The 26967-nt window shown below is 47.3% G+C and overlaps 1 protein-coding gene across 17 annotated transcripts in view; it reads left to right on the plus strand.

Moving 5' to 3' along the window:
- Nucleotides 1-2550: 2550 nt before the first annotated feature.
- Nucleotides 2551-26967, plus strand: part of prom1a (prominin 1a) — a 66263-nt gene continuing 41846 nt past the window's right edge. For 4 of the 17 annotated variants that reach the window (XM_047334554.1, XM_047334555.1, XM_047334559.1 and 1 more), the window contains exons 1-3: nt 2553-3324; nt 23140-23198; nt 23718-23744. In XM_047334554.1, the coding sequence (XP_047190510.1) occupies nt 3084-3324; nt 23140-23198; nt 23718-23744 (327 nt within the window). In that variant the 5' untranslated portion in view covers nt 2553-3083. Of the gene's footprint in view, nt 3325-23139; nt 23199-23717; nt 23745-26967 lie in introns of all 17 variants that reach the window. The other 13 variants (XR_007031476.1, XR_007031477.1, XM_047334545.1 and 10 more) reach the window with 8 other exon arrangements.

Here is a 26967-nt window from a genome sequence, read left to right on the forward strand (position 1 = left end):
TCTAAGTGTGTTCCTTTAATCTGGAATGATTATGAAAAGTTCAAAGTGTTCATTGTCTTGTTTTTTTGTTTATTTGAAGATACCCATCACTTGTCTGGCGTCCTCGCTGTCGTAGTCTCTCCTCTTTTTTTCAGAACCTGGATTTATTTGGAAACAGGTTCATTCCGGATTTGAAGTCGCGACGAGACAAACTTCCTCCAGATGTGATACTCACTCAGCTGCAGTGTCCGTGTGAGTGTGATTTACTTCCCCCTACAGAGTTTGTGGTCAGAGTGAGCAACTCGGTCATCTGACATGTCTGGATGTGTTCATTATTATATATATTCTTTATATTAGGGACTAAAAAACCTGTCAAAAACGTTAAAATTGCAGAATTTAAAAAACTTGCAAACTTGAAGTAACTAAATAGTACACCTGACATAACATAATTTAGTATGTTTAGCAAAAACTCTGCAACACTTGTTTATTATGTGTTTTTGTACAGCGAACACAAATGTGTCATTTAAGTTAACAGGAAAGTGAGTGCTGGTCATACGGACAGGAAACCATTGAGCGTGTACTTTTAAAACCATTCTTTTGAGTTTATTCGGCTATTAAAATAAATACAAAGTGTATATATAATATATATAATATATATAATATAATTAATATAATAATATAATAATACATACACACAATGTATGTGTTTTCATCTAACCTTGAATTAATTGGGCAATATTGACCTCATGGATTTAAGTAAAATTAACTCAAAATCAAAAATTGTTGGCTTAACGTGACAAAAAAATTAAGTCTTTGTGTCAAGTTAACATTAAATCGTTGTCATGTTGACATTCCAGGATATTTGTGCGTACTTTTATGTCATGTTTGGGCTTTACAGTATGAAACCTAAGCTGTATCACATGTTCTAATCGTCTGTGTGATTCAGATCAAAGCGCCTTGAGTTTGGAGTGTTTGGTCAAACTACACGTGAATCTATCGTATATTTTCTGCCGTCACAGAAACGTATCGCATGCAGGATATTACAGCGTTTCACTGGCCCCGGGAAAGCTGACGACTTCCCCTGTGCCGAGGCAGAGCTGCTGACCGGTGTCTGTTGAGGAGCTGAGGTCAGGTGTACAGTAAATCTGCCGCAGACATTCTTAGACGGCTAATCTCCTTACAGCACTGCTGAGGTCTGAGACGAGCCTCAGCTACAGTATGTCACCGCTACCGGTGGTGGTGGTGGTGGTAGTAGTAGGACTTGGAGAGGGTCCAGGACGTCAGAGGTTTATGATATGATTTGATATGATATGAAATTATGACTTACAAGACGCTTACTGACAGATTTTCTTCAGACTTTAACGCAAAGAATTTTATTTTTTGCAATTGGCTCATAAAGTGCTTGTAAATGCTTAAGATGATCTTAGTTACCTTCTTGTTTTGGTTATCTTTTTCAGATTAATAAGAAAATTGTTATTGCTTTGTCCCCCGGGATTAATATTACATCAAACGTGGGATTTTGCTCACGCAGAAATTTTTATTTTTAAAACTAATATATGGAAGGGGCACTGAAATATTTTTTAAAGATTATTATCATTATTGCTATTATTATTATTTATCTGCTAAAAGTTTCTGCATCCCAGGAAAACCCTAAAACCTACAGACACCATATAAACAGCAGATGTACACAACATGTTTTAACTTGCCCTGTTTGTGTGATCAAGGATCTCAGAAAACATTCTTTTTCTTTTCTTTTTAATATTGGACAGTGAGTCTCATCACCTCATCTCGTCCTCGAGCGTCACTTCTCCTCTCACTTCTGTTGCTGTTGACTGGGCGATAAAGGAAAAAGGCCAATACATGATTCACCCTTTTCCCAAACTCTTAAACTAATCTCAAACTTTCAGCTCAACCAACAATGTATATGTCCTCAAACAGTCGCGTTGATTCTTCCTTCGGCGTTTGTACAACTAAAAGTGCCATCTGCCCGTCTGCAGGTCAAATGAGAGAGTCGGTCAGATATCAGTGATCAAAGGACCCCCCCCCCCCCCTCCGACACAGGAGTGCCCCTTGTCTCCAGGAGCCCGGCCCTGGGGGGCCCCCCATGTTCACCTTGGGGCGGGGGAGAGGACAACAAGGATGTTATTGTGCGGAGAGACAGAAGCAACCTGTATCCTGATCGCTGCTCCACCAATCACGGTGCACCTCTGGTGCTGCACCTCAGGTATCCCCTGTCTGCCCCCTGGGGTGGAGAAGAGGTCAAAGGTCGGGGGCGGGGGAGACAATGAGAGCACCTGTTAGAGGGAGGAAAGGTGGGTCCGAGAGGTATGATTCACTGAATATCATTCAAGATCTAACTGGGTTTATTTACTTTACTATTATATTACATCAGTGATACTAATCCAATGACATTAAACTCAATATTGCGTACACGGATAATCTGCCTTCATCTGACTACTTTTATTTTGATGGTTGAACCAGATTATCTGATACTTCTGAGTCATTTTTTCTTGAAGATGTGAATACATGATCACATTAATGTGATTCAGCTCATAAATTATGATTTTTTGGGGAGGGTTGTTTTGTTTTTGAAAGACTGTACACAGCCATTGAGGACATGCACTTGTCTCTTCTGCTCTGAACTCCGTCCTCCTCCCCCGGCAGGAGGAGCGCTTCCCTCTGGAGCAGCGCATGGACCGGACGCGGCGGCGCGCACCCCCCGTGCCCGCTCCCGTGACGCACAGATGCCGGAGCGGTGGCGACAGGCGCGCTCGTCTCGGTGGGACTGAAGACCGGAGACGGGGGAGGGAGAGAAGATCACCCGGGTTCGGCGTCCATCGCGGGAGGGCTCAGAACCGCGAGGCACGATGCTCAGAGCGAGTCCATCCGCGGGCAGCACGACTTGAGGAAGAAGAAGCTGCGGGTCCATCCATCCATCCATCCATCCATCCATCCGGACACTTTTTTTCTTCTTCTTTTTTTTTTTTTTTTACACTCTCGCCCCCTCTTCCCCGCGTCGATAGGGGAGATAAGAATCCAGTTTATTCAACCCCCAGTTCCACGACCACGACCGGCCGGGAGGGCTCTCTGTTCACGGGTTCACGATGTGGAGCGCCGGGGTCCTGCTGCTGCTGCCGGGGCTGCTGCTGCTGCTCCCCGCGTCCGGCGAACTCCAGCAGGAGACGGAGACGCGGAGGCTGCCGCCGCCGGGAAAGTTGGACTTCGGCTACGTGCCCGCGGGACTGTACGAGACGCTGGCCCACTACGAGCCGGGGCCGATCGGGATCCTGTTCCACATGGTGCACACTTTCCTGCACGCGGTGCAGCCCAACGCCTTCCCGCAAGGTAAGAACACCTCCCCAACCCGGTGTCCCGCGGTGTAGACACACACACACACACAGCATGGACGACTCCCCTGAGGGGATCAGACGTGATGGGCTGCAATGCAAGTGGGAATAACCACTTCTGACACATGATATAATATTTGTGGAACGGGTCTTTTGTGTTGTTCCATGAGACGGGGTTGTTTTTTTTGGGGCGAATAGCGCACGAGCCAGATCCACTGTGTTGAATCTGCCGGATCGCCAAAGGACGTTTAGCCCGTCAGACCTAATGGAAACCTTCCCTCTCCGCACACACACGATTCATTTTGCTCTTCAGGAATGATTCTGACTCCGAACCAACAGACGAATACTTGTCCACTCGCGGGATCTGTGGCCCCGTCCGTGCGTCACGCCGCTCCACCGCACCGCACCGCACGCAGCGCGCGTTTCGGATTTGAGCGCAGAGCTGACGGCGCAACTAAAACACACAAACACACACACACACTCACACACACAAACACACACACACACACACAAGGTGGTGTGTTCCTGCCCTGCTGCGCACTCTTGTGTGTCACGTTAATTACCATTAATGAACCACTTGCTGACGGCGTCGTGTGTCCGGTGGTTTACGCACATCCCCCCCCCCCCTCCCTCGGCGTTATAGGGAGTGAAAATGTTGGTTGGAGCACCCATGGCACCCAGAACGCGTCAGGGGCGCACGGCTGCTACGTTTAATGGAATTAGACCTGGCTGCTTCAACAAGGTGTGTGCGTTTAATTGCAGGTCGTGGACGATCACAAAAGATGCGCCCCCCTCCTCCCCAGGCGGCCACGCTCTTTGTGTCCGTATATACTCCCGAATTTTGCAGATTAACAGCTCCCTGAGTCACCTTGTTAATTGCGTAATCCCATAACCCACCGCCCCCCCCGCGCCATATGTTGTTGGCCTTTTCGTTTCCAGTTTGTCACCAGCACTCAGGGGCTCATCGTGGTCTAATCCTATATTGAGCACACACACACACACACACACACACAGACCACTGCTCAGTGAAGTATAGTCAGCTCATCCACGGGCTACAACCAAATGATGCAACAGCAGAATGGAAATCATGCGGAAATTCTCCGGTTGTACATAATAACTCTGCTGCTGCCTGTGCACATATTTGAATTGCTGTATGTAGTTGTGTCATTAGGAAAAGGCCCAGGGGGATATTCATGGTGCAAGTGATGGCCCCCCCTCTGCTCATTAACCGCAGCAGTGCATGTGAGGATATTTGGCCCGATGCGTCCAGTGATCTGTCAGGTCTGGTTTGATGTTTGCAGCAGAAACCACCGGGGAGAGTTGGAAGAGTCATTCCTCCAACAGCGCGTTACCAGGAATTCCCCCTTTGCACTGTGCTGCCTGTTGGAAAAACACAACATTCATTCAAAATCTACGAGACAAAGTGGGGAGAAGAGTCTTCGGTTGAGTTTCCGCTCCAGCGGTTTGTGACCGGAGGTGGTGCAGATGTCATGAGTGGAGCTCTGTGGAGATCGGGGGGACGTTCATGCCTGTGGTGTGTGTATAAGCCACAGGGTCCAGTCTTCGTCCGGCAGACATTTGAAGAATGAATCACAGAATCCTCCAGCAAAAAAACAAATCTACTAATAGCTTGTGGTTGGTCTTTAAAGGGACAGTTCACCCGAGAAAGACCAGAAAAATGGCAGGTGGACTCAACAGCAACATAGTTTGCGAAGTATTATAGTGAAATGAACAGTATGGACAGTTTATTTTATATTATTATCACCACAACTGACATCTGTCATTTGGCTTGTTTTCTGTCCAGATATTGAATTTACAATGATGTTAAAACAAAAACGGCATCAAATCGTCACATCCGAGAAGCTGTAGGACCAGATAACTGCTACAACCTCGATGAACGAGTGAATAATCAATCATATGGATTGTTATCGATTACTTGAACCTCAAAACCGTTAATGCAAAAATTATAATCTGATGCTAAATCAGATGATAAGTGTCTAAAATGGCACTTTGTTTCTAACTCTATTGAGTCTAATACAGTGAATGATGTTGGATATGTAGCCAAAATATTTTTTGATAAAATAATCCAACAGTTGGCTCAGTTGGCCTCCTTAACATCATTATCAATATTGCCCATTAAAAAATGCAGTATATCAGCTGGATTCCATCCATCCATTAGCTTTACCACTTATCCCTTTCAGGTCGCAGGCGGGCGGCAGCCCATCGAATCCAACATTGGGCGAAAGGCGGAATATGACCCGCACATGTCGCCAGTCCATCGCACGGCTGATATATAGAGACAATTCACACCTCTACGGACAATTCGGAGTCTCCAGTTTCTCCTTACCTGCACCTGAACAACCCTTGCAGAGAACATGAAAGCACGTTGTTCAGTTTTGCAGGTTCGAGAGTTCGAAACGCAGAGCCTTCTCTCTCCGTGAGGCGTGGCGGTGACGCAACTGCCGTGCCACCTTCAGCCGGATTATCAAAGTCTCAAAAGCTACTACTTGAACGTGAAGTTGGTATTTCTCGTGTGTTGTCAGTGCTGATGTACCGTTAAAGTAAAAGCTCTGGAGGTTCAGGCAGCACAGTCAACACAATCAACCGCCTGCAGGAATGACTCACGGAAATATTTACCAGTATAAATATCCAGAACTCAACTGACGGACACTATCTTCCGGTCCAACCCTAGAAACCACTCTGTCACCTGACCCCCTCATGTTGGGGGATAACTAGCGGCGCCGCAAATCACCGTCTGATATTTCACGTTTTATAATCACGTCTGATGCAGTCGACCGGCGAGTTCATCCTCTGTATCACAGTGTGTGAGCGGTGTGCGCCCCCCCCCCCCCCCCCCGGAGCTCGTAGGAGGTGTTATTAGCAAAGGAGCAACAAATGTCTATCGCTGACGCCCACGCAGAAAGGCAAAGGAACGGTGACATGTTCACTCTCTAACATCTCTTAACGGCTTTTCACTGCTGTGTGGAGGCAGCAGTGGACCCCGCCCCCACCCCACACCCCACACCCCCCACCCTCCATCAAACCTACCCACACTCTCCCCCAACGCACAAACGCAAAACTGGATGGTACGGTGCACACAGGGCCATGAGGAACGAGCATCTGTCTTTACAGTACGGATCTGTGAAAGCGACGGGGCCCTTTTCCCGTCAGTCAGACACAGTTGACTGTCACGTAAACGTTCACGATTTCTTCATCCGCGCGCACGACGGGGACATTAGTGGAAAGAGCACCGCTGTCGAGCGACATTAGGCCCCTGATGTGCGGGGGGGGCGTCACTGCTGGGGAGACGGCCGCGAGTTGAAAAGTTTCATGATATGAAGCGAGATGAGTCATTTTCATCCTCCACAACCTGAACCGCCGATCGACCAATTGTGTTGTCGAGACTTTAAATTTGACGGGATATTCATTTATTCGTCGTCGCACTTCTCGGCATGAATGAGGGTTTGCTGACTTGAATATTGTTGTGGGTTCTTTTTTCTTAGTAATGCAAGGCACGGCGGCACTCCACAACTTAGTTGCAGAGTGAAAGTGTCTCATCAACTGCTGAATGAAACATTCATGTTCCCCTGAGGCTCATTCCTGCAGAGTTTGGTGACCCCCCCCCCACATTTTACTTTTCCTCCAGCGCTAACTAACTTATTTTGTGAAAATCAGCATTCACAAGATATGAAGCTGTTTTTAGACTTGAACTTGGGAAAAAAAAAACGTCTGGCCATTTCACAGAAGTTTGCCTTTCACGTACAAGAAACCTGCAGCAGGAGATCGTGCGCGTCAGACGCGCTCACGCCGACGGGAACACTTTCCGTAACCATTCTGTTGGCGTCTGCGTAGAGCCCGCAGGAGGACAGGACATCGTTTTCTCTTGGCGGGAAAAGTGTACCACATTTGCGGACATTTTCCTGAAATGCACCTCCGGAGCATTTCAGGAAAATGTCCGGACGTCAGTGCACGTCTGAAAGCCGTTATGTACGCATTCATGGTTCCCAGATGATCTTTCATAAAGTTCTATGTCTGAAATGCGCTGTGAGTAACACACACACACACACACACACACACACACACACGCACACGCACACACACACTGCAGCAGGGAGTGTGGATTCTGAGGTATTTCCTTCTGAAGCTCGTGTCGAGTTCCACTTGCGGGGAGTGAGATAAGAAGTGTTGCTGCGTTTTTTCCGCTCAAGGACACTTCACAGGGAAACAAGACTGTGGGAGGATGCACAGCTGAATGTGACCTTCGGCTACGAGGAACCCTCACCCACGCTAATTAACACAAACGGAAGATTGGAAGACATCGATGTGATATAAAGGCCTCTATGATTCCCCTGCTTTTCCAGTCGTATAGTTAACCTTGGCGTGTGGTACGTCCGGCCCTCGCTTGAGAGAACAGCAGGTAGCAGTTGTCGGCCGCGTGCCGCCTGCGGGCCTGCGGGCCGGCGGAGCGCGGCTGGGGAGACGGTCGCAGCCGCTTGTCGTGCATCGGGTCCCCGCTGGAAAAGAGCTGGTCCCTCATTAGTGTCGGCGCGCCGCTCTTCTCAAGAAGCCGCGCCCAGGTGGAATCCAGGCGACAAGAGGACCGGTGGGGAAAAAAATCTGGCATCAATTCAAGGAAAGTGAACGGTTGCCAGGGAAACCCGGCGGACGGCATGTTTTGGTGCTCACCTCGCCGGCTTGATGTACAAGTACAGTACGTCTCGCTGCTGGGGCGAAATATCATTGAGCCGTCTGCGAAAAGGTCGCGACCCATACGCGCCAGGTTATATGATCCGACCTGATGTTTGTTATTTAACACTCGTCAAAAGGAGCCCGGGGTGTTTTCTTCTTCTCCTCCTTCTTCTTCTTCTTCTTCTCCTCCTCCCCTCCAACACAGAGCGACCGTGTGGACATGAAAGAAGCTCAAGGGGAAAACGTTTCAAAAGACTTTCCGATCCAAGGACAATGGCGGGAGATCCGAGCGCTTTGAGGAGCGCGCATCCGAGATAAAATGGAATTATAGAGGAGCAGACAGACATTTTTCTCCCCTTTTATCTTCTGAGGGAGGAAACACAGTGACAGTTTTGGATCCGTCGAATTCCGTTGAATTGCCATGAATCTCAGCCGCACGCTCAAAAATAAGCGTCAAACCTTTGACCGGTCTTTGCTCTAGCTGTTCTCTCCGTCTCTTCGTACACACGCCTGTTCTATCAGCCAACAGATGTATGTCTCTATACTTCCGGGCGTGAATATATCTGTAATGTGACGAGTGTGATCAGAGCAACGGAGGATCGACAACAGCAGATCTGAAGTAAAAAAAACAAAACACAACAGGTCAGCGACTGAGTGGTTGATCCTGCAGCCGCTGTCGGGCTACTGTTCTTCTTTATCTTTTGCTTTAAAGTGATTAGAGGGAACGTTCTCCAACAGGAAGGTCACCTCCTCGAGCCCCTGGACAACGAGCACCTGCTGGGCTGAAGTGTCCCTGAGCTGCAGACTGAGTGCGTCGTTGCTGATTCTGCATTTTAACAGGAGAAAAAAGGGGGGGGGGGCTGAAAACAGTTATTTTAGGGGGGGTCTCTGCAGAAAAGAAGGAAACTACTGTCCTTTTTTTTTTTTGCATTTCTTTCCAGCCATTTCCCTGAGTAGGGATCTGAGGAGATTATCATTAGATGCCGCCATCACCCCCCCCCCCCCCCCCCCCCCCCCAGAAGAGCTGAACATCATCTGCAAATCATAATGTTTCTGGCAGATCTGAATCATTTCTCTGTTCATCATATCAAAAACACATGGACACACCAGCTTGCAGAGCCGCGTGGCGCCGAAAATGAAAAGGCCGCCGTTTTAGTTTGCTGCAGCGCGTTCTGTCATTACCACGGATCTATAAGCGTCTCGCTATTTAATCGATTCCAAGAGTCGGGGACATCAAGTGTTTCGATTCCGACTGTGACCACTGGAAATACAATTGAAATGTTGAAATATTGAAGTACAAACAACAGCGGCAAAAGATATCAGCCGTGTCAGTCCCCAAAAATGTGTGCATGACACACTGTATCAGACCCACTTACTTGTCGCAGAAGGCATCGGCCAATCAAGACACTGAAACTGTTGAAACTATAAAAAAAAAAGTTAGCACACCTCCACGACCGACACTGGATAAGCAGCAGTGGATGGATGGATGGATGGATGGATGGATAGATGGATGGATAGATGGATGGATAGATGGATGGATAGATGGATGGATGGATGGATGGATGGATGGATAGATGGATGGATGGATGGATGGATGGATGGATGGATGGATGGATGGATGATGGCGGGCACGGTGAGACGAACATCCCGACCCGACCTCCAACTCGCCCACTGAGCTCTTCTCCAGTCCCTCTGAAGGGAAACATGCTCCAGAGGTTTATTGGCCGTTACTAAGCAATTTACTGTAATAGAATACCTCAGCACTTGCTATTACAAGTTGAAACTTGTGATTTTAACAAGGTTTGAAACCAGAAATTCATAGTCAGCGAGAGGATAAAAGAAATATCTCAAACTTTTCCTGCTGTATGAAAACTTCTACAACATTAACTTTCTTCCGTGTCCTACGGTTCGTACGGACACGTCTGACCAAACGCCACAGACACTCGACTCGCCCATGAACTTTCTGATTCCCGGTGACATTTAACCTACAATAGACTCGGGCTTATGGGCCATGGTGTTACGTAAGGGGCAGCCACAGTAACAACAGGGCCCATTGAACAAACAAGGACACTTTAATTATTTTTCTTATGATCCTTACTGGGCTGGATTTTTGGGTAATTTGTTCAATTCTGACAATTCAATTCTCAGTTCTGGTTTCACTTCAGCTCTTTGTCTTCCCTCTGGACGTCCGCGCTTTGAACGACGACGTTGCCGTGACAGCGCCGTGGCCAGTCGCTTCGAGGACCCTGTTGTTTTTCTGAGGCCTCGTGCTGCGTCGCGTCTTGTTGAAACGAAAGAGGAAGCCGCACTTTCCGTCTGCGTCTGTGTTTGGGGGTTTTTTTTGTCTTCGGCTTGAGTCTGATTTGAGCTTCTCATTGTCGCCATCAGTGTTAAACCACTCTGGTGTGGGCGCCACCTGCCGCGCTTGAATAAATAAAGCACAGCAGCTGTGCCCCGTAATATTAAAACAGTGCCGCTGCATATTTCGTTCTTCTGCTTTTATCTTCAGGCAAAAGTACGAGCAGTGTTAGCGCACACAAATATTCAGTTGCCTGTTAAGGAAAGCCGTTTGCTATCTAATGTTTTTTTTTTTCCCCCGTTTCCTTTGTGACGTCCACAGATTCCCACACTCACCCGGTTCGAAAACAAAACGACACAAAGGAAGAAAAACAGGATCGCGTTGCCGCTCTTCCGTCTTTCCGTGGGATTGGGTTGCTGGCCCGAGGCCCACGGCACAGACACGTCGGTGTGAGCGAGTCGCGTTCATCTCCTCAATATTTGAAACTTTTTTCCCGGAGCTGCCATCTGTTTATGGAGCAGATATGAAACACGACTGCGAGGGGCCTCATCCAGGCACGGCCGCACGCTCACCCTGATATATTCTAATTAAATTAAAACCAACAGGCCTCGTAATAATCCGTACGAACAAATGACACTTGTTTACATTATTCCATGCATCCCTGCGAGGTTCCCTGGCTCGGTCGTATAGAAAGTGATGTATATATATATATATATACGCGGCTCCTCCGCAGTGTTGTTGTGCTGTCCGTTGCAGTTCATGTCAGTGGCCCTGACAGCGAGGCCCCCCGGGCGCCGAGGCGCCTCGGGACACGGGGCTCGGCCTCACTCGCCCGCGGCGTAATGCCAGCTGATCGCCAGGGGCAACGTGTCACCGCAGCACACTGACATGCCATACATCCGAGTTTTCATCTCTCTGCACATTACTGCACTTGCACAGTGACATGCACTTATATGTCATGGAAGAAAGAAAAAAAAAAATATATATATATATATATATATATATATATATATATATATACGGTGGCCCTGAGGGCTCACAGCACTGCAACTTGAGAAGACACAATGCAAATAGACAAAAAGACTAGCAAATTAAGAAACGGAAGTGTTTCCAGAGGACACTTGAACGCGACGCACACGTCTGGACACGCTTGTTGTTGCCGCAGATTTTTTTTAAACGAAAAAAACATTCCTTTTTGAACCTTATTTTCCAACACCACTGACGGAAAGAGAACCTTGACAGCGCCGTGGGTCAAAATCCGCGGGCAACGACAGGCGTGTCCAGAGTAGACGTGCACATCACTTTTAAGTGTCAGTCTCTGTTTCCAGACTCATAAATGTAAAAAGTCCTTCTCCTCCGCCTCCTTTCATTTATTTCACTGTAAAAATGAAAATCGATTGCTGGTTTTGACAAAATACGCAATTTGGAAGGCATCACTCCCCTTTGGAAATTTGTGACGGGCCGTCCTCCACTATTGTCTGACATTTTAAAGTTTGCGTTATATTACAATACTTTTAAAATATCATTCATTAAAGACGGAAACGGTTGTTAGTTGCAGCTGTGAATTCCCTCTTGTTCACCGCGGTTCACAAACCATGATAATTGACCAACACCAGCCTGTCAAATTATTGACACATTGTTTTTTTTGCTGTCGAACAATAATCTCCCAATTATCGTCTGAGTGACTGTGTCTTGAATTAATGTTCTCATTGAAAACCTGCGACGCAGAACTGGATTTGTTTCTGACCTTGTTGTTAAAGACGACAAACGGTTCCTTTTCATTTCTGCCCTGGAGGTCAGATAAACACAAACGGGCGGTAGCGCTCCCGTCGTCGTCACACACAGGCTCATTTTACATTTGAGCTGCCGCCGGGCCCCGGCTTTGTGCGGGAATATCACGGCCCACAGCAGGAACACAACAAGTAATATTGTGCAGCACTTTAATTCCTCGCCCGCGGCTCCTGTGCTGTGAATAGATGTCAAAATAGCCTTCAGCCGCGCGTCGCCGCTCTTGAAATGGATCCACAAATCTGGGATTAGTCTCTCTGAAGGCTCAGCCAGACAGACAGACGAGGAGGCCGCTTGTGAATGAACCCGCGTTCAATCTAAAGCAATTACTTCAACACCGACACCGGTCGGAAATGTGACAAACAGGAATAAAACGGTTACAATATCAAAAAAGCAGCGTGACGTCGGTGAGACGACGATATCGACGGTGAAACTAGTTTATGTGACATTTCAAATCAGCAGCAAACTAAGAAATCCCAAATAATGACTCTTAAAGATACAGTGTGTCATATTTAGGAGAACCCATTCACAGCAATTGAATATATTGTCCGTAAGTATGTGTTCACATATGTATGATCACCTGCAACAAAGAGCCGATGTTTCCTCGTCAACTTTGAATGAGTTAAATAAAGTTACGTGAGTTGGACCCGACCTCCGTGTGAGTCGCCATGTTTGCTACGTCGCGTTGAATACGGTTGTTGCACGAAACGGTTCCAGAATACGTCGCATTGGCTTCTGACGCTGCCGGAAAGCGGAAATGGAATCAGCGGTGCGCCGCCATAAAGTGTCCCGAGTCGGTCGCTCAGTTGGTGGCAGTTTGCAACATTGCCACCAGATGCCTGCAGAAAAGAACAAAAATGACACACTGTGGCTTTAAATTTATTGTTGTTTTTTGTCTACACGTTAAAAAAAACTGACCTCTGATCAACAGGTCAGAGGTCAGATCCCTGTCATAATAGGTTATGACTTTACCCATCAGCCTGCCCTCACTTTGGGTATAGGCAAGATTTGCTCTGTGAAATATGACAGTTCAGATATAGATATTTAGTGTTTAATTGCCCCAAGAAATGATTTTGCAGAAGTTAATTCAACAATGACAATTTTGTGGAACTGCCTTTGTCAGAAAGTCATCAGGAGGAGGGCAGAGAGATGCAGAGCGACATTATTAATCGACCACGTTGCAGTTCATGGTCAGTTTTTTTCCCACAAGATCCATTTTCTAACGTGAAAGAAAATGATCTTGAAGCATCAGAGGCAGCTGCGTCGAGAAACTGGGATCTCATGTAAATTCTTCACGTGATCCCGGCATCTTTTTTAACAAGCGAAAATCCACTAATGTGGCAGACGGGGATTACTCACTTTATCCCCATTTTGTCAACATCGCTGTTCTGTGCCGGCTAATTGCTAAGGAAAATGAATTTTGCCTTCAAAAAAGCAGAATCCCCACGGGCCGGTTGTCGTCCCCGACTCAGAGACCCCCCGCCGTGGCAGCTGCATGTGCACTCAAACAACCCCGGAAGAAGGGGGCGGGGGTGGGGGGTGGGGGGGGACAAAGCTTTTTGTGTAGTTATTGTGTCAGAACAGTAGTTGCGAGGTGTTTGTTCACTTGAGAACAACTTGTGCTTCAAAGAAAAGCTTTTATAATCAGTCCAGTGTTCCTCCGGTGCAACATTTGCCGCGGCGACACAATGCGCACTGTTGAATTCAAGACACACACACGCGCGCGCGCGCGCTGCATCGCAATGAGCCGCCTGAGCGCCCCCTGTTCCACGGTCGAAGTGAAAGGCCGCTCACCGAGCCACCGGCTCTCTCTGTTGAGGTGCGTTCGTACAGTGTGAAAGGCCAGAAGTGGATCGATACACTCAACCCGTCGGCTCCTGGACTGCGCGAGAGATGCATCTCGATTTTGGGAGATGGGCGGCTTCACCTAAGGTTGCCGGCGCGTTTTAGCAGACTGAGGACAAGGGGGAGATAAGAGCGGTGGCATTAGGTTTGAGACACCTCAAGGTAATATTATAATGCCGCCATCGGCTTAAGCTCCCAGCTATCTGACAGGGAGAGAGAGAGAGAGAGCGGTGGGCAGGGACGTGGCAGAGCCAGACAGAGGGAAAGCACGAGTCGAGAAGAAAAACCCCAAAGATCACGGGAGCATGAGAGGCCGAGGCAGATATCGGCTTATTTAAAGAAGCAAGTGGCGGCGGCGGTGGTGGTAGAAGAAGAAATAAATAGACGGGGAGTGTGTCGGAGAGAGAGCTGGCACTCCCCCCCCCAACGTCATATTTGGGTCAGGGGGCGGCCGAGCAGGAAGAGGCCCATCGCCAGACGGGGGCGAGCGGCTCGGCCCCCGCTGAATGGACGGCAACTCATGCGTCCTCCGTCTCTTTGTGTCCGCTTCATCGGCGGGGGCAGCGGTGCCCCTCCGTACGAGGCGACTCATGGGGGCACGGCGAGTTGTGATGTGCAGTGTGGCGTGGCACATAGTTGGGGGGGAGGGGCTCAACCTGCCCGATACATCTCTGGCGATGACAAGTCTGAACGGCTCGGTTCCTCCCTCCATGTGTGTGGTGGGTGGATGTCAAGGTTTGTCCCCTGTGATTGGTCGGAGTCTCGGCCACTCGGCAAGGTGACCGCTTCGCGTCGGCCGTCGTCACCTGAGCGGCGCGGCTTCGGGGCCCCTGATTGGCTGATGGTAATCTGGGATGTTGTTTACCCCGGGTCAGACTGCAGACACACAATCCTCTTGGCCGTCCAGTGGTCAGCGGGCCAACCAGACTCCACGGCCAAGACAAGATTAGAATCGGGAGACAGAAGATTGTGAAACTGGGATTTTTTTGGGGGGGGGGGGGGGGGGGACCAGCTCTTTCTTACATCACGTGAGCCTCAGAGCAGCTGTTCACATGGAAGGGGCATAGCGAGGTGCTCGCCGCACACACTCACACATGTGCATTTAACTGTGTGTCAAACATTCCCCCCCCCACACACACACACACACACACACAACCTCCCGCCTTCTTGCTTGGAGCATTAACATAATTATGTAACATCGTGCAGTGGGAATTAAATAGAAGTGGATATTCTTTCTGAGTTGAAATGTGAGGGATAACTTTGTCATATAGTGGCTTGTGATGTCGTCTCTTCATGAACTAATACCTCCCGTAATTCATTACAACGTCGCGCATGCCAAAGAAGGAGGCAAACACATTCTCCCAACCACTGGCATCAGTTAGTTTCTGTGAATGTCATTTGTTGAGGCATTGTTACCCGGGGGATGTGTGTGTGTGTGTGTGTGTGTGTGTGTGTGTGTGTGTGTGTGTGTGTGTGTGTCCTCTCCTGTCTTCTGGTTGTGTGTGAAGCCAATTCTCCCTCCATAGTTACGGATTCTATGGTAACAGAGTGTTTACCTTGTGCAGAGGTGTTTTTACACCAAGCTCATGGGAAGAGACACACACACACACACAAACACACACGCACACACACACACACACACACGCTCGCTCGCTCGCTCGCTCTCTCCTTTATCAGAACCACTTCAGTGAAATGTCAAGTCACTGGTGTGCTAACATTCGGTGAAGGACGATTGCCAAAACGGGAACTGACGGAACCCGATGCTATTAACATAGCGTCACACGCACGACCACAACAGCAATACATATTTTTTTTTTAGAATGTGAAAGGTTATGACAACATTTGCTAGTTGTTATTATTACGCAGTCTTAGTATATTTGTAGCGGCAGCTGACTTGAATATTTCTAGGTTGTCTGCGTCGTATTGATCACCAGCTGGAGGTCGTGGGGTCGACCTACAGCTTTATGACTGTTGACTAAAAAAACCATCATCTGCTATAGCAACAAGGATGAAGAAATGCTCCTCGAGTGCCTTCATTCATCTCCGTGCGCTGCTCCACGTTCACGCCGTCTGATCACGGCGGCGAGGCGCCGGCGACGCGTCCTGCAGGCGTCCGACGGTTTCCAACGCGCCGCGACCGCCAGACACACGACATTTGCCGTTGGCAAAGGAGAAAATCTTCTCGTGGGAAAACTTCACCCTCATCTTGGTCGATGAGATGTAATGATTTTGTTCCACATCCTGTTTTACTTGCCAAAGAGTTCTCTGCTTATTTTTTTTCTTGAGTTTTTTCTTGAGTTTGACTTTGGTGCACTTTTTTGTTCCTTGAGGTTTGTGGGTGGTGATTATTCTCTTTATTACAAAAAATGAAGAGAAATCTAAAAAGAAGCGGAATGACCTTCACGCAGCCTTGTGGAAGAAGAAACTTTCTTGTTTGGAATCTGACTTTTTGTAGGAGGACCTCTTTCTTGTTTTTGCGTTCAGACCAACAATAATGATCGATTATGAAAACAGTCTCTATTTTATTCAAACACTGGTATTCACTGGTTCATTTTTTTCTCATTGCACCTGTTGCATCATAGTCCTTATGAGATTCACAATATTTTGTTCAGTGTAATTTGCACTCTATGCATTTGCAGTTTAGCCAATAAAAAAAAAATTGGTATTATAGTTTCACTAAGTCACATCGTGAATATTTAATGCAAAATACATCTACGTCAGCAAAACAGTGGCCGGTATCAGAACGGCAGCGCAGAGCCGTCGCTCTGTTAATGTGCCGCCGTCGCTCGACAAAAAAAAAAAACTCGATCTGAAATTGTTTAATCCCGCGTGAGAGGCTCTCTGACTCGGGGCCCAACCCGACACCACGGATCAATAGACCTACAGACGAATCACCTGCAACAACTGTTTTTTTATGAGGCGGGCGCCGGAAACGTGGCGTTATCACAGCATTTCACATGAACGTATAGATAAGTTACTGTTACCTAGAAAAGAGTTGCCTGGATACAGATTATCGTTTTCATTCATGCGTCCCTTTTTTCTTGTTCTGAAGTGATGCAGTGTTACGGGTACAACTGGAATGACTTTTCATTTCTAGGGCTGCAGCTAACGATTATTTTCATTGTCGACTATTACCTCGATCAATCCATTAGTGGTGTGGTCCAAAAGCCCCAAGATGGAGTTTTGTTTTCGGACATTCAGTTTGCTGTCACAGAGGAGCAAAGAAACCAGAATATATTATATATATATATATAAGCTGAAATCAGAGAATTTTGACTTTTTGAATCGACTAATTGAAATAGTTGGCGATCAATTTTAGCAGTCGATTACCAACCGATGAATGGATTAACCGTCGCGGCTCCAGTTCTGATCTCGTCGGAACTGGAGCCTGATCGACAGCCGGTCGCACAACTGTCCAAAAGACACGAAACCGCCACGAAACCCCCCCCCCCCCCACACACACACACATCTGCTTAAATCCACACTCGTCCGCTGTGTGCCCGAGAGCTTTCAGACTAGAAGCTGAAGCTTCGACTCGTCAACGCCCTGCGGGGAAAACTGAAGGAACCTGCCGAGCCAGGTCGTGGCTGCAGGCGACCCCCCCCCCTCATATCACACACACCGTCACTGGATCCCCGTCCTCCACGTAATGACACTCATTGTTGGAGGGAGCGTGTTTTCGTACGTAAATCCCCCGAGTTGTTACACAGTGAGCGCGAAATGCGAGGGCGGGAGCAAACGTCCTGCTTGTGTCCCTTCAGCTCTCTCCCGTCGTTGGAGCCGTGGGTCCTCAGGTGACTTTGGGAGGCGGCGTTGAGTTCAAAAAAAAAAGACAAAGAAAGACAAAGAAATCCCCCGGCTGGCTATCGGCTGTGTTGCACCGCTCGCCTTACACGCAGAGCGGGGCCGAAAGTTCTGTGGTGTGGAAGTGTATCTCATGGCCGAGGCTTATTTAATTATGCATGTATGTATGTATTTATGTATTTATGTATTTATGTATTTACTTACGCTTTAATAAGCCTGTTAGCGACGGGTGTTGTCGCGGGCCCACTGCCGCGGCTGAGGAGGAATATCAAGAGTGTTCTGTTGATTTGGCCTGTGGCCGTTGGTGCGAGTGGAATGGAATTTCTTTTTCCTCCCTTCCCCCTTTTTCCCCCCTGCGCGTTTCCTATAGCGCACGTTCAACCCATCGTTAGCCGGTCTACCTATGCGTCCTTCGCCTGTCCGCGCCATTTGTCCACCGTGAATGGATTCCGTCGCTCTCAAGTATCGTCTATCGGCGGCGCGCGTCTGCTGCGGCTCGCTTCCTGCGTCCTCCTCCGTCCGGATCCGTTCCCCCTTCACAGTCCAGTGTCTGCAGTATAATGTACTACACCTGCTGGATGGACAGTACAAATGACTGCGAGTGCAACAGTAATCCAATTCTCCGCAATAGACTGTCCAGAAAAAAAAAACATGCTTGAGATAATTTAGGAAGAACTGAATAGTTTTTTTTTCCAGCTGAGAGCTTTTTCACTTCATTATCCCTCCTACTTAAAACAACGTCTAATTCCACACAGGTCGTCACGTGACCTAAGACACGTGGAGTATCCTTTTCTGTTCTTTTTTCCCCCCCAGAATCTCCAAAGAAATAGGCCGACATTCATTCCAATTTTTTTCAACACGCTCGGACCCATCGCCTCTGTTTGCTCGTCCTAGAACAACCCGCCGCGGCCTCTTGATCATACGTGTACATATTGATGCAGGTATTTAAATGTGCGTACGCATGTTAGGGTTTCTGTATGTACACGTTAATGTGTGCATATACGCATATGTATGATATGAAGAGAAGGTATCTGTGGTTTTGGGAGAGCTTATGTCTGTGTAATACACACCATGGTTACAAAAATCTTTTTTTTATACATTATACAGTTTTATATATATATATATATATATATATATATATATATATATATATATATATATAAATTGTAATGTTGTAAAATATAGATTTTTAAACAGTCAAACATCAATATCAAGGGGGGGGGGGGGGGGGGGCGGGGATCCTCCTGACTGCTGAGTTGTAAAGGAATTCAATCAAATAATGAAAAGATTCAGATTCAGAAATCAAAACTGAGGAACAGCAACACGAGCAACTACTTGACCTTATAAGAGCCTTGTTCTCTTTTTGTATCGGCCTTCATTGAATCTGTATTGTTATATTATATATCATAAAATTATGAAACTGCGGAATTCATATTGTTTTCCCAGTTTTCCACTAGAAGAATGTAATTATAATAGGCAGCCTTCAGAAAAATGGGGCTATGACCTCAATTGTTTATTAGCACCAACAAAAATGTGTCTGTATTATTGAACGCTGGCATCAAATGTCTTTACCGACTTCTCTGACCAGATATTTTCCTGATTTACGTCAAAATTTTGCCAGTTTTACACTTTTAAATTGTCTATTATATCAGGCAGAGCTCTTGATGAGTTAGAAGGGATTGATTTTAGACAAAATCTTATATGTGGGAACACATGTACTTACATACACACGTGCGTGTTAATTATAGCTGCAACAGTTAATCGATTAGTTTTCGATTACTAAATAAATTGCAAACTATTTTGATAACTATTTTTGATTTGAAGGGTTTTTTATGGGGGGGGGGCAAGATTTTCTGATTTCATCTTCTTTAATGTGAGGAAGATCTGGCTGATAGGTATCTGATATCTGGAAGAGCGTGGGGAAAGTCAAACAACAAATCAATTTGAAGCAATGTGCAGTCTGCATTGATCACAATCATTTATTAATATTAATCAGGGTTACATTTTGAAACTCCCCGCTGCTCCTGCTCCTTTTTGCATTCACATGAATCTTCAATATATATATATATACTGCACGTCCGTTTGTCGTAATCCCTCGGCGAATCGGTGTAGACGTCTAAAGATGCGTGACAAACCACAGGTTAGTCCTCAGATGTCAAAGTCGCGGCATCTCGACGTTTACATTGACTCGCCTTTAGAGGTGGAAAGTGGAGGGAGGGGGTGAGCGTGGGTGGGAACATCAAGCGAGCCGCGTCGCTCATGGAGACGGGGATTAAACGCGTCTCACTGATTGAATCCGGCGCTCCCCGTCCTCGCCGCTTTTCTCTCTTTCACCTTCTCTCATTTTCCTCCTCACTCATCCCGTCTTTGTTCTTCCTCCTCCGTCCTTTGTCTCTCCCTGCGTCTCTCTTACGTCCCTCCTCCGTCCTCGCCCGGCTTCCCTTTTGATTCCTGGCGCTCAACTATTCCATTTATCCAATTCCTTTTTTTCCCCACTGTCTCAGAGCACAATCTGCTTCTCATTCGTTCATTCATCCTTTCTGCGTTTGTCACTCTGGCTTCAGTAGCCGCCTTCACGATCTAATGTACAAATAATTCAGACTTTCGGAGAACTCGCGCTGCCACTGGCATCACACTCACTTCTGTCAACCTGCTCTTGTAGTTGAGCTTTTAGAAAGGTGAGGTGTTGGTTACATATTGAGAATGCCAACTTTTTGTTATATTGTAATATGTGTCATAATGACGTCAGTTATAGGACGAGTGATTGGTTCATTTATGATAAGCTGTAGGTTAATGCATTAATACTCTATAACTTTCTGATTTTGTTTCAGGAATCCTCCTTTATAAGCTTTTAGGTCCCGTCTATGTTCCCGTAGGATGCAGAGATACCTGCATTCGGAGACGTCAACGTGGAGATCTGCAAATTAAAATCAGTTTTAATGAAGGGCGTCAGCGGTAGAAGCCTGAACATCCGTTTGATTCCGAGGGGACAGAGATCTAAAGATGATGTTTATAATAATGTTCATAATAATGTTTAGACTGGGATACGATGAGACTAAAATGACGCCGTCAGATGTCTTGTTCGGTCCAAAGAGTAGATATTCAGTTTACCACCATATGTGACAAAGAAAAGCTTTAAATCGTCATATTTTAATTGCTATAGAAAAAGCAAACATAAGATGATTGTTATTTTAAAGGTGCCAAAATGATTATTTGATTATCTGAGCAGTTGCCAATTGATTTTTCTCTCACTGGACTAATCAAATAATCAGCTGACGGTTGCAGCTCCAACCCTCTCCGACCCGAGCCTCCACCTTTCGCCGAGGTCGGCGCCGAACCGAGCCATCGCTTCTCACGTTTTGACACAGTCCGTCGTGGTCCACTGGTACAGATCTTGTTTACCTTGGTTACAGCTTGTATCCTTTTGGGACAAGGGGACTTTTAAACACACACCTTCAGCGCAAGGAAAAAAGAAAAAGCACCAAAGAAAAGGGGCAGAAAAAGATGATAGCTGCTCTCGACGCGACCGCCCTGGATCGTTTTACGACTGGACCAAAAAGGACACAATGGCGACCGCCGTCGGCCGTCCTGAGGTGGAGGAACTGACCTAGAAGCTGACCTATAAAGTCCACCTGAACGCGCCGGGGGGAAAAAAGCGCGCGACAGACTTCAGCTGTTTGGCAACAGTGTCAACTGTCAGACACAAGTCTCGACTCGGCACAGTCAGTCGCATCTGTTCCTGGGAAATAAAAGAATGCTGCATTAATAAATGTTTTGATAAAGGAAATCAGCCGTGAATCCCCCCGTATTAGGAGCTCTCTTCTACTTCTCTGCAGCCCCCCGATGGCGAGCTGAAGTAAAAAGCCCGGAGCTCCCTCCTACTAATACAACATCTCATGCTTTGGATAATAAAGGCGAGAATCATTCGTCTGTTTTGTGAAAAATATCAAACAATTGTTCTACGGGAAATATTGTTTCTACAGAAACGAAACGCTGCAGGAGAAAGAAAAAGCCCCTGAGAAGACGAGTCACACCCAGAACTGCTCCAGGTGTAGATGGGAGAAGGGAACACTGTATTTGATAGGAGACTTGTTATGTCTCAGTGGATTCATATTTTCCTTTTTAAGTTTTTGTATTTGATTTTGACTTTCAATCATTTCGAAATCAACAGAAGAGTTCAGTCAGTGGCTAACTTTTGTGAACAATTAACCTATGAACAACGATGACGTGTGCATATATCTACCACGACATACAGTTTGTGCGTATCGTGTGTCCGCCCCGACACACGCAGGTCTGATGACTGGAGCGTCGGGAGGTTATGTTTTCACCCGTGTCTGTTTTCTGTAGAATTATTGGCGTGTGAGCAAGATTACGCAGAAACATTTTTTGGGCATATTTACTGTGCACAATTTGGTGCATGTCCGGATTGCTTGGCCATGGCGGAGGTTAGTGCCATTCTAGTTCTTTTTTGTTTGACTGTTTTTTATATTGTTCATGCTGGGATATGATATGGTATCGTAACATACTTTCCACATCATGTAGTCATGTACATCACACCAACACGTGAACTGCACAGATCATGACGAGTTCACTGACTGTACCTATTTGAAACACATCCACTGTCCCGATGTATGATCCGCATGTGTGTGACCACCGACTGAAATCGTTATTAGAATAGATATTTTTAACCTTTCATCATTATAATCTGAAATTTGACCTTTAGGCAAAAACACAAAAACAACAAAATCCAACAACATATTTGAAGGCCAAGGAAAACCTTCGCTGTTATTTTTTACATCACAGAGCAACTAACTAAAATCATTAGTTGCAGCCTCATTACCATCGGAAACTTTACCGGGACGCCGACACGATGTCGGTCCACCGATGAATAAAATAGGAGTTGCTCAGACTGTCGGTCTGAAGCCCCGGAGGGGAGCGAGATGGGGTCTTTGGGTCTTTCCTGACACCATCTTGTCAAAGAAATTGCTGCTTCACAGCTTGACATAAATAACTTCTTTGTTCTCAGTTCGTATTAAGTTCAGTTTTATTCTTCTCCGCTTTGAAACTTATGCATTAAAAAGGTTTTGCATAGGTGTTGGTGACAATCTGGAGGTTGGTTGCAAGTGTTTTGGTATCATGATCTCAATAGGCTGTCATATACAGTACTATACATGTTGCCGGGTAGATTTGGTGAATCCACTGTGTGTATGACGTGGTAGAGCAACAACAACAACACGTTTTCTGCCGTGCTATAGAAATACATACGGTGCAATCGGTTTACAACACACTGTGATTGCTGGATAAAGGAATCCACCATGCGTGTTCTATTCATTTCAGAAAAAAAAACAGAAACACATCTGTTCATGTGTTGTGGTTTTTGTGTCGCAGATCTCATTGTGAAACTGGCCAAGGACAAGTTTGGAGCCCTTCAGACGGAATATCAAAAGGTAAGAGAGAGCGTGTGTGTGTGTGTGCGTTTGTGCATTACGCTTTTCTAATTTGATCCAGCAATTTATGATCTGAATTAAACAGCGAGTGTACCTCGGAGACGCCCTGTAGTCCGAGGCTTTTCTCCGGAGCGAGATGTTGATCGCTGTTCGCAAGCCACGTTTTCACTGGCACCCCAGATAAATAAATACAAAAATGGCAGTTGCTTCTGGCACAATCTGTGACTTTAGAGAAAGATGCTACACCAAAAAGTTTGAGTTCACTCTGTATCTTATATTTTTCTCAATCATGGAGGACTCTGCTGTCCGTCTGTCTGTGTGCCGTATTACAAAATGCAACTATGTGGATATGCATGCCAGTTTTGAGTTCTTTGATTTGTTTGTTTTTTTGTGTGTTTCTTTCTCGTTTGCTCTATTTCATCCACATGTTTCTGTTCTTGTGGCTTTTTGCTCTTTTCTTTGACGCGGCGTCGCCTTTGTCTTCTGCATGCGCTCTTCATCCGATCTGGCCTCCCTCAGCCAGAGAACATAGTGCTGACCCTCCAGGTAAAGTCTGCACCACTGGATTTACAGTCAAACCCCGTCCCCCGTCCCCCGTCCCCCTGTCTCATCCCGCTCCATCCTGTCCCAAGTCAGTGGGGCTGCACAGCTGTAGTAGAAAATAATTGGTAGCCGCATTTTCGCTTATATAGGATCAGTTGTGCAACCCTGCGACTTCCACCCAGCCCTCCCATCCACCTCACAACCCTTTGGCTTGGTCAAAATAAAAAAACGCAGCCCCTGTGCTGTTGTAAGGCGGGTCCTCGTACGGCCTTGGTGACGGCTGCTTGATCCAGAACTGGTTCCGGCGCCTTTTCCACTGAAACCATGTCCGGTGCTTGTGCCAAAAAAAAAAAGGACGGCACCGGCACGGCTCCACCAAATCGCCCGGTCCGAAATTGTTGGAGCGACTTATGCCAGTGGGCTACAGTTTTGGGGACATTTTTATGAAAACAGCGGCAGCGAAATACTTTCTGAAACCTCCAGTTGCAACATGCAATGACTTCGAAAGTCAATTTGTAAAAAGCAAGCGAAGCAGTCGCGTTCTATCAGCCCCAACCTCCACCGCGTAACCATCCTCGTCTTTTAAGGCTCATCGGCGGTCGGATTAGTCCAGATTGGTATGGAGTGTGGACTGTGTGACGAATGGTCCTCAAACCTGTTGACCTGTGGACCAGTTCTCATCAGGAGCCAGTTCTGAGCTGGCTCCGTCCTAAAAGAGCTAACATGGAGCTGCCCAGCTTCATGGAGGAGGAACACTTGCCGACAGACAGCTGACGAGCCCTCATCCGGTTTCTTGTCACCGATCCTCCACCGTCATCACTAGCAAATGCAAATCAGAATAACAGACCAGGTCTCCTGGATGTGGGCGTGAACTCAACACATCCGAACCAGCACATTCCCGTCAGCGGCCGCGTCGACCCGAGAATGTGACGGCAGAAACACCGACGTGGTTTTGGCAGAGTTCGCTTCGGCCTATCGCCTTGCTGCAGAATTTTTGCGAAAGTCCAATGCTTTTCGTACCGCGGCTGCACGGACACAAGACTCCGCTCGGCTCTGTGAATTTTCCCCCCTGATTGTAATGACAGTGTAGCGCCGTTCAGCGGTCGTGCTGGACTTCTTCCAAAACTGCTGCTCGGGCCATCTAATTAGCTCCTCAGCAGTATATCTCCCTCCCCGATATCCGCCGTAACCGCAGCCGGTATAAGCCACATGTTAACACACACACACACACACACACACACACACACACACACACGCGCACACACTTGATCTTTTGCATGCTGATGCCGGCAGAATTCTTCCTACCACTGTAAATCTTCACACGCCGACCTCAACCACTGACCCACAGTGTGCGCAGCGCCGCCGCCGCCGCTTCGGACGGCTTCATGACTACCATCTGCGCTCGTAACATCGTTAAAAACACAACTTCTCCACGTGCTCGTACGCCCTGTTGCCGCTCAGAAAGCGGGAGGGTGCGATCTCCGGTTCCTCCGGATATTTGTGGTTGTACTTTCGCGAGCTACCCTACATCCCCCCCAAAATATCAGTTCTATTTCCCCATAAACACTCTCAGGCCGGTGAAGTACGAGCGCAGCCGTACACCTGCAGTGGAGCTCTATGAGACGGGGTCAGATTTATAACCGCGGCGGCTGCTTTATCAGAGGGAGTAAATCCACAGTAGTGACACCGAACTATTCTGTGGGGGAACAAAAACAACTTCAGCAAGTCACGTGCTCCTTATCCACTATCATTCACGTCGGAGCTGCTCTGACTTCTTCACTTGCGGTTGCGTGGTTTTGGGGATTTGGCTTTGACCCATTTGGTGTTGACTTGCTCGAGGGCACTTCAGCGGCAGGGCTTCGCGGCTGCTGCTGCTGCTGCTGCGATGGAATCTGATTTAAATGCCCTCGTCTTCGGCTGCCACCTCATCATCCTGTTTGTGCCTGTGAGAAGGTCGCCGTCCTCCTCCTCTTTTGGGCACTTGTAAGGATAAAGCTCGACGGTCCAAAAGTAGTCGGCGCTGCGGGCCACTGAGGAGGAGAGTTGGGGAAGAGAAACTGAAAAAAAACCCAACATTTTTTGACCTTCTTTTGCAAAGATTCCCCCCAATAAGGAGCAACGCCCCCGGAGCAGAATGACAACGCAAGCGTTCCGTTTTACACGCATTACAAACTCCACAGCAATCGGTCGGACACTGGTGCTTTGACACACACACACACACACACACACACACACACACTCTTACAGATGCCTTTTGCCTTTTGCGCGTCTTCACAGAGCTGGGGGTTTTTTTTTTCCCCTTCCCTTTCCGTTCTCTGACCCCCCCCAAAAAAGTTCCTCCGGGCTGTGACTGTCAGCTCGTCCTTCTTCATTTTTTTTCTTCCTCCCACATCTTGTAAACTACTGTATGTTCCTGACACAGCCAGAATCCCCGCTCGTCCAAACAAGCGGCTGTCTAGGAGTTTGGGATTACACTCGCAGCGGGAGACTTCCAACCAAGTTCTCATACAGATTTTTTAAATGAGCCAGAGGAGGTTTCTCTCCTCCTCTTCCTCCTCCTCCTCTCTTTCTTTCTCTCTCTCTCTCTCTCTTTCTCTCTGCCTGTTAAAAAGTCAAAGCTGCAGGTCCCTGGAGGAGGCAGGGTCCTCGACCTACGAGGGCGATTAAGATTAGTGCGAATCAGCCGCTCCCGCTTTGATCCTTTTGTAATAAGAAGCCATCGAGCCCTGATTGTGACAAGTTACATACGGTGTGGGAATTATCAAGCCCCCCCCCCCCCCCCCCCCCCCCCCCCCCCCCCCCATTCAATTTTGCCAATTTCCAAAGGCCGTGCTGAGTGCGGCGCGTAGATAGGGGGCAGATTAAGTCGCAGCGCTGTCGTACATGACAGGAGGAGGCGGGAGGGCTGAGAGACAGCAGCGATGCAACTCTCAGTTTTTTAGTTTTTTTTTACCGGGAGGAATGCGTAAGAAACCACGTCGAGTCACCTTGAATGTTTCCAATGGCCAATCAGAGTCGAGGGTCGTCGGGACGTTGCGAGGAGGAACGAGCGGATTTCCCCGTTGACCATTCGGGGACGAAAAGCGATGCGACCGAGCCGTCAGCATCCCTCCACTCACTCCTGACTCCACTGACACAGTCCAAGCATTGTGATCTTACTGCCCTTCACCGTAATTTATTAACGCTCAATCCTCTCCTCCCCCATTGACTGTTTAACCCCAACAAC

This window comes from Scophthalmus maximus, chromosome 9 (genome assembly GCF_022379125.1).
Source record: "Scophthalmus maximus strain ysfricsl-2021 chromosome 9, ASM2237912v1, whole genome shotgun sequence".
NCBI classification, from domain to species: domain Eukaryota; kingdom Metazoa; phylum Chordata; class Actinopteri; order Pleuronectiformes; family Scophthalmidae; genus Scophthalmus; species Scophthalmus maximus.